This window comes from Octodon degus, unplaced genomic scaffold (assembly GCF_000260255.1).
Source record: "Octodon degus isolate 3935 unplaced genomic scaffold, OctDeg1.0 scaffold00050, whole genome shotgun sequence".
Taxonomy (NCBI): domain Eukaryota; kingdom Metazoa; phylum Chordata; class Mammalia; order Rodentia; family Octodontidae; genus Octodon; species Octodon degus.
Window position 1 is genome coordinate 11,953,887 of NW_004524626.1, and position 11,316 is coordinate 11,965,202.

At 58.2% G+C, this 11,316-nt stretch overlaps 1 protein-coding gene across 3 annotated transcripts in view; it reads left to right on the forward strand.

The window, feature by feature from the left end:
* Positions 1-10,797, forward strand: part of Dnmt1 (DNA methyltransferase 1) — a 39,556-nt gene extending 28,759 nt beyond the window's left edge. For all 3 annotated transcript variants that reach the window (XM_023717129.1, XM_023717128.1, XM_023717130.1), the window contains 19 exons: positions 837-934; positions 1,027-1,174; positions 1,567-1,682; positions 1,843-2,047; positions 2,129-2,262; positions 3,892-4,065; positions 4,779-5,000; positions 6,040-6,229; positions 7,113-7,197; positions 7,283-7,411; positions 7,499-7,781; positions 7,873-8,014; positions 8,531-8,697; positions 8,791-8,968; positions 9,395-9,590; positions 9,672-9,841; positions 9,925-10,041; positions 10,276-10,366; positions 10,451-10,797. In XM_023717129.1, the coding sequence (XP_023572897.1) occupies positions 837-934; positions 1,027-1,174; positions 1,567-1,682; positions 1,843-2,047; positions 2,129-2,262; positions 3,892-4,065; positions 4,779-5,000; positions 6,040-6,229; positions 7,113-7,197; positions 7,283-7,411; positions 7,499-7,781; positions 7,873-8,014; positions 8,531-8,697; positions 8,791-8,968; positions 9,395-9,590; positions 9,672-9,841; positions 9,925-10,041; positions 10,276-10,366; positions 10,451-10,494 (2,889 nt within the window). In that variant the 3' untranslated portion in view covers positions 10,495-10,797. The remainder of the gene's footprint in view (positions 1-836; positions 935-1,026; positions 1,175-1,566; positions 1,683-1,842; positions 2,048-2,128; positions 2,263-3,891; positions 4,066-4,778; positions 5,001-6,039; positions 6,230-7,112; positions 7,198-7,282; positions 7,412-7,498; positions 7,782-7,872; positions 8,015-8,530; positions 8,698-8,790; positions 8,969-9,394; positions 9,591-9,671; positions 9,842-9,924; positions 10,042-10,275; positions 10,367-10,450) is intronic.
* The last annotated feature ends 519 nt before the right edge of the window (positions 10,798-11,316 follow it).

Sequence of the window (11,316 nt, forward strand, 5' to 3'; positions counted from 1 at the left end):
TGGCATGTGGTGCTGGGGGATTGAACCGCGGTCCCTGTGTTTTGCTAAGCTTGTTCTAAGTAGGTGCTTTAGACCACTGAGCCATCTCACCAGCCCCGCAGGGGTGGTCTTGTTCCAACTTGTTGTCATACTTCTGCCAAGATTGAACATAGGCTTTTTTTTTTTTTTTTTTTAAGACAGGGTCACCGCGCAATTCAGTCTGCCTTTGCCTTCCGTGTGTGCCCCAGGCTGGCCTTGAACTCTCCTCATCCTGCCTCAGCTTCTCAAGTGCTGGGATTACAGGCATATGTACCCCCCCCCCCGAATGTGTATATTTTAAAGATCCTGATTTACTTGCCAGAATGGTGCTGCATGTGTATAATACCAGCTCTTGGGCAGGTGGAGGCAGGAGGATCACGGAGTTTGAAGCCAGGCTGGGCACTTGGTGAGAATTTACTTGAAAAACAAAACAGGCTTGTGACATAGCTCAGAGTGAGGCCCTAGGTTCAATCCCTCCAGTACACACAAAAGAAGTGCATCAAAACGAAGCCACGGGGCCGGGGAAATGGCTTGGTAGAATAAACACTTGCCTGGCAAGCGCAAGGGCCTGAGTTCAGTCCTCGGTTCTGCAAAAAAAAAACAATAAAACTGGAAGCTAGGAGTGGTGGTATGTGCCTGTCATCCAGCATTTGGGAGGCTGAGGCAGGAGGATCACTGAGTTTGAGACCATCCTGGGCTACCAAGTGAGCTCAAGGTCAACCTGTACTGCATAGTGAGATGGGGCCTCAAAAAGACTAAAAAAAAAAAAACCAAGCGAGATGCGGGTGACTGCGTCACCGCCTTCTCACGCCTCCTAGGTTTGCCAGCGGCCTGAGTGCGGCAAGTGCAAGGCCTGCAAGGACATGGTGAAGTTTGGGGGCTGCGGACGCAGCAAGCAGGCCTGCCTGAAGAGGAGGTGAGGATGCCTGCGGGGCTGGAGGCGAGGATCAGGGCTGCCAGGTGTCCTCAGGGGCTGCCTTGGGCCTCTTGCTAACAAGTGCCTTGCAGGTGTCCCAACATGGCCATGAAGGAGGCGGAAGATGATGAAGAAGTGGACGACGACATCCCGGAGATGCCATCACCCAAGAAGATGCACCAGGGCAAGAAGATGAAGCAGAACAAGAACCGGATCTCCTGGGTTGGGGACGCCATCAAGGTAACCCTCAGAGGCTCCCAGATCCCTGTGTGCTCTTGGGGACCTGCCCAGGGCATAGGGTGCAGAGGTGGCACCCAGGTTCTCTTGCATATGAGACAAGCACCCTAAAAGCAAGCCACACACCCCAGACCTTTTAAATTTTATTTTGAGGCAGGGGCAGGGTCTTGCTGAGGTGCCCAGACTGACCTCCTGCTTATGATCCTCTTGGCTCAGGCTTCCAAAGTGCTGAGCTACAGCTGAGTGCCCCCATGCCCAGCTGCTGATGTCCTAGTGAAATGACAGTTCATGTCTTTATTTGTATCTCTTGAGCCGCGGTTCCGAGTCTTAAGAATGAGGTTCTGGAGGCCTGCGCAGGCAAGACCCCTCACCAGAGCTCGCCTTCTCATTTGCAGACTGATGGGAAGAAGAGTTACTACCAGCAGGTGTGCATGGATGCAGAGACCCTGGAGGTGGGAGACTGCGTCTCAGTCATCCCTGACGACCCCTCAAAGCCACTGTATCTCGCAAGGTATGTGTCCCCTGCTCCTGCCTCCGCACATGCTGCTGTTCTCATGCGCAAGGAGGTGATAGCTGCTTTGGCAGCATAAAGCCAGGCAGAGGCCCCAGCTCCCCGGGTAGATGCACTTGGAGCTCTGCTGCTCAGCTGGCTGCGTTCTCCTTGACTCCAGGGTGACGGCGCTGTGGGAGGACAGCAGCAACGGGCAGATGTTCCACGCGCACTGGTTCTGCGCCGGTGCGGACACAGTCCTGGGGGCCACATCGGACCCCCTGGAGCTGTTCCTGGTGGATGAGTGCGAGGACATGCAGCTCTCCTACATCCACAGCAAGGTCAAGGTTGTCTACAAACAGCCATCAGAGAACTGGGCCATGGAGGTGAGGGCCCACCCTGCCCCCCACTTGTCCCGGTGCCACCGCCACATGGGTCGTGGGTGATGTGCACTCTCGTCCCCAAAGGGAGGCCTGGATCCCGAGGCCATGCTGCCAGTGGTCCCCAAGAAGACCTACTTCTACCAGCTGTGGTATGACCAGGACTATGCGCGGTTTGAGTCCCCTCCCAAGGTGGAGCCAACTGAGGACAACAAGTACAAGTGAGTTGGGCGGCATGGGTCCCCTCCAGTGCAACGCTGTCATGGGACACGTGCCTTATGCATCCAGCAACCCATACCCACCCACATATCTGACACAAACCAAGCACACAGCCTGCAGAGGGGCACAGAACCTAAGCGAGCCATCCCTGGCTGCACCCCCCCTGCACTCATGTTCCGTGTCTGTGCTGAGTGCAGTCAGCCTGCCTGTGGGTCAGCTGAGTGTGGGCTCCGCGCTTGGAGTCATTCCCCGCTGTGGGCCGGACAGGTCACCTTTCCACCTGTCCCTTACACGCCAGACACCTTATCTTGTCTTCTGTGTCCCGCGGATTTTCTCCTCTGAAAGCATCTTGTGTTGGGTTTTACTCTAACCAGTGGGTCCTTGCTCCGGGGAAACCTTTCTTCTGGTGCCCTCTGCTGCTTTGCATCCTGTTTCTTCCCATGTTGTGCTGCTTCTGTGTGGACAAGAGCAGCATGGCTGTCCCCAGAGGCACACGGGGCTCCTTGGCTTGCAGTGCAGCTGTGCCCGCCGCAGGCCAGCTCGAGTTCAAGATAGCTGAGGGTCAAAAGTTGCTAGAAGCCAGGTGTGGTGGTGCACGTCTGTGACCCCAGCACTCGAGAAGCTGAGGCAAAAAGTTCACCAGGAGTTAAGACTAGCCTGGGCTACATAACAAGACCTTGTGTCAAAAATCAGAAATAATGTGTTGAGTACACCTAACCTCACAGCTTCCATGGCTCGGCATAGCAAGGCCAGCACCGCACACAGAGCGCAATGTGTCTTGTGAGGGTCGCTCTGGGGCTGGGTGTTGGGTGTCTCCTGCAGCTTGTCCCACAGTGTCCAAAGTCACCGGCAGTGCAGACTGTAGGTGCTGGAGATTTAAGCGATGGAAAGCGGTGGCCCGCTGCTGCCACCGTGTCCCAAGAGGACCACAGGTTCAGATGGTTGCCCAGGAAGAGGTCGGCCAGGGCTGTGGAGCACCGTCTGCCCGCCGTGCGCAGGGCCCAGGTCCCAGTGCTGATGCTACCAAGAAAAGATGAAAATTAAAGCCCTCATGAGTCAGGACTGTTCGTAGACAGCAGTGCAGGTGAAAGGGTGCAGCCGGGGATGGCTCGCTTAGGTTCTGTGCCCCTCTGCAGGCTGTGCTCTTGTTTTGTGTCAGATATGTAGGTGGGTGTGGGCGCTGGAACCCAGGCCTTGCAGAAGCCGAGCACATGTTCTGCCGCTGAGCTGTGCCCCAGCCCCTGGCCTGCTGCTGTCATCCCACACTCTTGGCTGAGGCAAGAGGATCACAAGTTTGATCCCAGCGTGGGTAACCTAGCAAGCCTGTCTCTAGTACCAGAGCTGTGGATGCCGTCTCCACTATGCCCTGGAAAAGCCCTGAGTGCTGCTGCGTCTTCTCAAGTGCCTGCTTCACCTTCCTGGAGGAGGTGTTCTTGCGGCGTGCTCAGCCTTCGTGCTTGTGGCGGGTGTGCATATGCGTGCTCTACAGGCTGGTGTCCTGCCTGCCATCTGCTTGCGTTCTCTTAGAGTGTGAGGAGCCTGGCTCCTTCAGACACCTGGGACTGTGCGCTCTGCTGCGCTGTCCCCAGAGTCCGGCTTAGCCGCGACTTTTTGGTGCTTCGTTCCCTCAGGTTCTGTGCGAGCTGCGCCCACCTGGCAGAGCTGAGGCAGAAGGAGCTCCCCCGCGTCCTGGATCAGCTGGAGGACCTGGACGGTCGAGTCCTCTACAGCTCCGCCACCAAGAATGGCGTCCTGTACCGGGTGGGTGACGGCGTGTACCTGCCCCCGGAGGCCTTCGCCTTCAAGTGAGTGTCGCTTGTCCAGAGGGCTCCTCAACAGCAGCCTGGGGTCCAGGCCTTTAACAAGCTCATGGGGGCACTGAACCCCTAAACCACTGCAGAGGCGTGTTGTGGGGGTGAGACACTGAGTCTCTGTCCCATCACGCTCCACAGGGGAGTGCCAGGGGCAGGTGGGGAGGTTGAGGCAGCTGCCTTTCACAAGTCCAACCCACAGGCTTTGGGGTGCTACAATCCACTGTCCCTTCCCTAGGCTTTTCCCTGCCTTGTCTCAGTCTGTGCTTATCACGCCATGGTGAGGGCTGTGAAATGACAGTGACTTAATGACAGTGACTTTCACCTGTCAGAGGGCCTTAGGTACCTGGGCTGCTGATGTCCTCTTCATAGAGTTCTAGTCAGAGGCTGAGTGGACACATGTGGGGCAGGGCCCCAGCAGCTGAGCTCCTGTCCCCAGGGACCGGAGCTAGTCACACGCTGGAAGTGCATGCTGCTGCATGGCCCGGAGGCAGCTCACGAGCTGGGGACTTCTCTTTGGTTTGATCCTGGGGCTTCTGCGCTGAGCTCTCTCCCTAGTCCTTACTCTGAGACTGGGCAACTGCAGTCAAGGCTGGCTATGCCAGCATGTGGGCTGGACCTGACCAGGCCGGGTCCTTATGGTCAGCCACATTGCTGACTCCAGTAAGACCTCATGTCGGCAATGCCTGGCGGCTGCTCCTCCACAGCATCAGGCTCTCCAGCCCCCTGAAGCGCCCACGGAAGGAGCCGGTAGATGAGGAGCTGTACCCAGAGCACTACCGAAAGTACTCCGACTACATCAAGGGCAGCAACCTGGATGCCCCGGAGCCCTACCGGATCGGCCGGATAAAAGAGATCTTTTGTCCCAAGAAGACCAATGGCAAGCCCAACGAGGCGGAGATCAAAATCAAGCTCAACAAGTTTTACAGGTCGGCAGAGCAGGGAAGGCTGTGGGAGCCGGGCGGGCTGTGGTGGCAGTGCTCCTACGAGTCGCTGGGGCAGCTGATGACGTGTGGGTGTCAGTGGGGTTCAGAGCGCTAGCCTTCAGGTCTTTATTTTTAGGCTTGAGGGCCTGGCAGGGTGTGGCTCGGTATAGTCTTCATTTAGCACACTCGCGCTGGGGCCATCCCCAGCCTCCCACCCACAGACGAAGGAGCCACTAAGCCCCTTCTCCAAAAGATGTCCTCGTTGGACACCCAGGGTGCAGCCCGAGCAGCAGGGCAGGCCTGGGCTGTTCAACTCTGGGGCCTGTTTCTCGGTCCCCTGGGCCTTGTGCTGTCTGGGGTTGCTCTGGTCTCCTTGGAACCGCAGTGACCAGCAAGGAACCCACATGGGGTCAGGTTATCCTACCTCGTCTCTTAGCTGTAGACAGTGAGGGTTTTCATACCCCGTGTGGTCATTGGTGGTAACCACAAGGAGAGGACAGGTTCCATCTGACAGGCCAAGAAGGGGAAGCCATACAAGTGGTCCTTGTGGTGAGGTGGATGGCACTGCTTATGTCGCTGCAGGGCTCGGGTGGACGTCAGCAATGGGGCCTTGGGGCCTTGGCCAGGAGTCCCATCCTGTCTGTGGCATTGGGGGCCGAGTGGGGGCAGGTAGTCAAACTGACTGCATCAGGGTTTGTTGCCTCTGCTGGGGCTCACTGAGGACCCCCAGGAAGGTGATTTGATGTGTTTGTAGGTTAGATAGCCCTAACATGAAAATCCGCAAGGCTTCCAACCAGAAGTGGGAAGCAGGTCACTGTCAAAATTCAGGGCTTCTCAAAATAGCGTAGACAATCACCTCCAGGGTCTGTGGGTGAGATTTTAGGAGACATTGGTGAATCTGCATTTAGGTTTGGCTTCTACCCTAAAGTCTTAAGTATGTACAATCTGAACTCCGAGGCCTGGTGGCTCCTGGCCTTCTGGGTAAGGGATGCTCTGCCCTGTACCTGGGGAGCGCTGCTCATAGAGTTGCTCCGGCCCACAGGCCTGAGAACACCCACAAGTCCACCTCTGCGAGCTACCACGCCGACATCAACCTGCTGTACTGGAGCGATGAGGAGGCTGTGGTGGAGTTCCGGGCCGTGCAGGGCCGCTGCACCGTGGAGTACGGCGAGGATCTGGAGTCCCTGCAGGACTTCTCCATGGGCGGCCCCGACCGCTTCTACTTCCTTGAGGTGGGTGGGCCAGGTGTGCGGAGCCCACGCGCTGGGTGCCGGCCCTGACTTTGCTGGGAAAGTACTCGTGGGGCCGGGGGGGAAAGAGCTCTGGTGCCCGAAGAGCTGTTGGTGTACAGGTCTCCAGCAGCAGGCTGTCCAGGAGCGTAGTGCTCATCTGCTTCCCCTTTCCTGTTCTGTTCTTGTTCTCTGAAGGACTGAAGCAAGGGCCTTTGCACTGAACGTACATACCTAGCCCTTTTTTAAAATTTGAGACAAAATTTCCCTAAATCTCTAAGTGGTCCAGCTGGGCTTGAGCTTGTGATCTTTCTGCCTCAACCTCCCAGAGTGCTGAGGCTATAGGCTTGTACCACCACACCTGCTAACACCGAGTTTAAAGGAAAAGAACAATGTAGTGTAACATCAGTCTTAATGTAGCTCAAATCTGAAGACCCTTAGGTGGCCTCTCCTGGCCCAGCCAGTGTCCCCATGTGAGTCGGCCAAATGTCCCTTTTCCGTGGGGGACACAGCCCTGCCCTTTGCTCAGTCCCTTTACCAGGCTGCCTGTGTTGCCTCCAGGCCAGGTCCGTAGGACTGTGGGGCCAGGCACTGTGAGGAAGCACAGGCCCAGAAGTGCTTGAGCTTGGCCCCTCCGCGAGTTCGCCTCAAGGCGACACCTTCTGTTCCTGTGCTCTGCTGCCGCCGCCACAATCATCACAGCATGCATTATAGTGTTGGCCCAGTAAAAATACTTGCACTGGATCCCAGTTTCCAGTGAAGTAAAATCAAGCTGCTTGTATGGGTCTGCTTAGGGAGCTGTCGACTCTTTACCACATCAGCTTCTCACCAGTCTGTCAGGAGGCAGAGGCCTTCCTGTCCTAGACTGTGGTTCTGTCCTTTCTAGGCCTACAATTCGAAGAGCAAAACCTTTGAGGATCCCCCGAACCATGCCCGCAGCCCAGGAAACAAGGGCAAAGGGAAGGGGAAAGGTAGGCCCTGGGCGGGCTGGTTGGAAGCCCTCTGTAGCTGCTGCCACCGGCACACTTGTGCTCACCCATGGCCTGTCCCCTCCAGGTAAAGGCAAGACAAAATCTCAGGTATTGGAGCCCAGTGAGCCAGAGCTGGCCATCAAGCTCCCCAAGCTGCGGACCCTGGATGTGTTCTCGGGCTGCGGGGGGCTGTCTGAGGGCTTCCACCAGGCAGGTAAGGCTGTGCCAGGCAAGCCTCGTGTCCTCTAGCCTGTCCCAGCTCTGGTGGGCTGCAAGCACGCTGTTGTCCTCGCATCCCCAGGCATCTGCGAGACACTGTGGGCCGTCGAGATGTGGGAGCCCGCAGCCCAGGCATTCCGGCTGAACAACCCAGGCTCTACAGTGTTCACCGAGGACTGCAATGTCCTGCTCAAGCTGGTCATGGCCGGCAATGTGGCCAACTCCCTCGACCAGCGGCTGCCCCAGAAGGGAGATGTGGAGATGCTATGTGGGGGCCCCCCCTGCCAGGGCTTCAGCGGCATGAACCGCTTCAACTCGCGCACCTACTCCAAGTTCAAGAACTCCCTGGTGGTCTCCTTCCTCAGGTAAGGGTTGCAGGGCTAGGACAGGTGCAGCTCCTTGGCACCACAGCACTTGCCCTCCCCATGGTGACCCTGTGCATCTGCCTACCCACAGCTACTGTGACTACTACCGGCCCCGCTTCTTCCTGCTGGAGAACGTCAGGAACTTCGTGTCCTTCAAGCGCTCCATGGTGCTAAAGCTGACGCTGCGCTGCCTGGTCCGCATGGGCTACCAGTGCACCTTCGGCGTGCTGCAGGTGACTGTGGGGCTGCCCCTCTCAGTGTGTCATTTGGCCAGTGTGGTCCTGCTGGTGCCCACCTGCATGGCACTTTCTGAACTCGGCACAGACAGATGGTTGTGGTGACATCTGCCTATCGTCCCAGCACTCAGAGGCTGAGCCAGGAATGCCACAAGCTCGAGCCCATCCTGGCAGTCTTGCACTGTAGTGAGACCCAGTCTTAAAATTTTAAAAAGTGGAAAAGGCTGGTGCTGTAGCTCAGAGTGAAAGCCCTGGGTTGCTGCCAACAAAATGGCACAGGGCTGGCACCCAGCCTAGTGGGCGCCTCCTGAAGGCTGAGTCCTCTGGATACCCTGGAGGCCTACAGCCAGATGATTGTGCTCCCGGGCCCTTGGTTGTCAAGCGTCCCTGCTGTCAGACAGGTGGCAAAATGCCAGCCTCCCCTGCTGTTGCCCACAGTGCTGGTGGGGTCCCCAGCGGGTCCCTGTCCTTTCCAGTGGGCACTGGCTGATACCGTGTCTCCCCTCCCCCCAGGCTGGTCAGTATGGTGTGGCACAGACGCGGCGGCGGGCCATCATCCTGGCTGCGGCCCCTGGGGAGAAGCTGCCTGTGTTCCCGGAGCCCCTGCATGTGTTTGCACCCCGTGCCTGCCAGCTGAGCGTCGTGGTGGACGACAAGAAATTTGTCAGCAATATCACACGGTAGGGGCTGGGACCTGCGGCCCTCCCCAGAGAGGGCAGGGCTGCAGGAGCAGCCGTGTCTTGGAAGTGTCAGCATGCTCTGCTCCACCACAGGTTGGGCTCGGCCCCCTTCCGAACTATCACGGTGCGGGACACGATGTCTGACCTCCCTGAGATCCGGAATGGGGCCTCTGCCCCTGAGATCGCATACAATGGGGAGCCACAGTCCTGGTTCCAGAGACAGCTGCGGGGCTCCCACTACCAGCCCACTGTCAGGGACCACATCTGCAAGGTAGCCGTTCAGTGGCCTTGGTGGCTGGCCAGGCCCGGGAGGTTCTGGGGGCGTAGCAATCTCCACCCTTCCCGGCCCGACTCCCAGCCTCCAGCCTCCAGCCTCAGGCCTCAGCTCAGTGCCCCCCTGGCCTGGCTGAGCTGCTGCCATCCTGCGCTGGCTTGGGCAGTGTACCTTGTCTCTCACCTGTGCCTCCTCTGCCTTTTCTCCCAGCAGCACCCCTGTTCCCTTCCCAGCTCCTCCCTCCTCAGCCTGCAGGCTCAGTGGGGATGTCACACTGCCGTTCGTCCCTTTGTCCATGCCCACCCTGCCTGCCCCTGCTCTCTGTTCTTGCTCCATGGCGGGGGCTGTCCTCTCCCATAGGTGCAAGGCCCTGGGTTCCTCTCCCAGGCCAGGTGAGAGCTGGTGCCTCCCGCGCTCTTGTAGGATATGAGCCCATTGGTGGCCGCCCGCATGAGACACATCCCGCTGGCCCCTGGCTCAGACTGGCGTGACCTGCCCAACATCGAGGTGCAGCTCTCGGATGGCACCCTGGCCAAGCAGCTGCGCTACACCCACCAGGACAAGAAGAACGGCAACAGCAGCTCGGGCGCCCTGCGCGGCGTCTGCTCCTGTGCAGAGGGTGTGTGGCTATGGCTGTCCCTTCCCAGGTGATGTACCCCTGCCTACCTGCCCACTGGGCCTCACTACATTTTTCTTGTAGCTGCCGGCAAGCCCTGTGATCCCGCAGCCAGACAATTCAACACGCTCATCCCCTGGTGCCTGCCACACACTGGGAACAGGCACAACCACTGGGCGGGCCTGTACGGGCGCCTGGAGTGGGACGGCTTCTTCAGCACCACCGTCACCAACCCTGAACCCATGGGCAAGCAGGTGGGTGCAGCGCTGAGGGAGGGGGCCCTGCGCCTGTGCTTGCAGCAGCAGAGCCTGCGGCCTGACACCCCCTCTCGCCCCAGGGCCGTGTTCTGCACCCTGAGCAGCACCGCGTGGTGAGCGTGCGGGAGTGTGCCCGCTCCCAGGGCTTCCCTGACACCTACCGCCTCTTTGGCAACATCCTGGACCGACACCGGCAGGTCAGTCCCTGGAGCATGTGGGTGTCACCCGTAGTACAGGCACAGGCTCAGCCCAGAGTAAGGCTGAGAGAGAAGCCTGGCTCGAGCCCACTGTGCAGGGGCTCAGTGGAAGCCAGGCAAGACTGGCGGCCCTGAGCTCTCCTGGGGCCGCCCTTGTACATGACCAAATGCTGTGGGGGTGGCTGGCCAGAGATCCAAGCCACTCGGCACTGCCCTCTGTCCCTCTCCCCACAGGTGGGCAACGCCGTGCCTCCTCCCCTAGCCAAAGCCATTGGCTTGGAGATCAAGCTGTGTATGCTGGACAAGGCCCGGGAGATCGCTGCAGGTACTGGCTTGCCTCCATGGGAGAGCAGCAGCAGTCCCCACGCTGCGTGCGTCCCAGTGACTTTGCTGCCTCGTTCCCTTCCAGCTAAAGCAAAGGCGCAGCAGGAGGGGGCAGCTGCTAAGGCCTAGGTCCTGCTGTCCCCGTGTCTGCCACCAGGAGACCTCACGTGCACTGGTGTCGTCCTCGTTTCTCATGTTGATCTGTCGGTTCTGGTGTGTCGTGCAGAGTCCGTGGCCTTGGCGACACGAGGCTGTCCGTGAGGTTTGCTTATCGACTAATGACTTAGTGATCAAACTGTGCCGTTCTTTGTGCATTCTGGATTTTAAAAGTTTTTTATTATGCATTATATCAGATCTTCCACTGTAAAGTGGAAATTAAGACTTTATGTAGTTTTTATATGTTGTAATATTTCTTCAAATAAATCTCTCCTATAAAGCACATTGGGTGGAGACTGATTTATTTGGGTCTTCTGGTGGCTTTAGCCAAGGTCAGGCAGAAAAAGGCTCCCTGTGGAAGAGGGAGGGGTGCCTGTCACACGCCTGTCTCTACTGTGTGTGGCGGAGGGTGGCAGTGAACTCGTGACTGCTGTGAACATGTCGTGGCCACCGAGCTGCACGCAAGCAGTACGAGCTAGTGTGGCCTCCGGGGCTGGCATTGTCCGGGGCCTGTGGTGCCGCAGCCATCCTGTGACCATGAGGAAATGGGCCCTGTGTCGGGTGGGGGTGGAGCAGGAGGAGAGGGACAGCTCCCTAGCGGTCCTTCAAGCCCTGGATTCCCCGTGCCCCAGTTTGCATAAGCCACAACTGGGCTCCCGCGCCTCCAGCGTAATTTGACTGCCGAGTTCTAAGTCAAGCAAACTACTTTGGTTTGTCTTTGGGGAACAGCTTGCTAAAAATGCCAACCAAAGAGCTGGTCACTGGTGGGAAGACTCAGGCCACTAGGACCCTTTC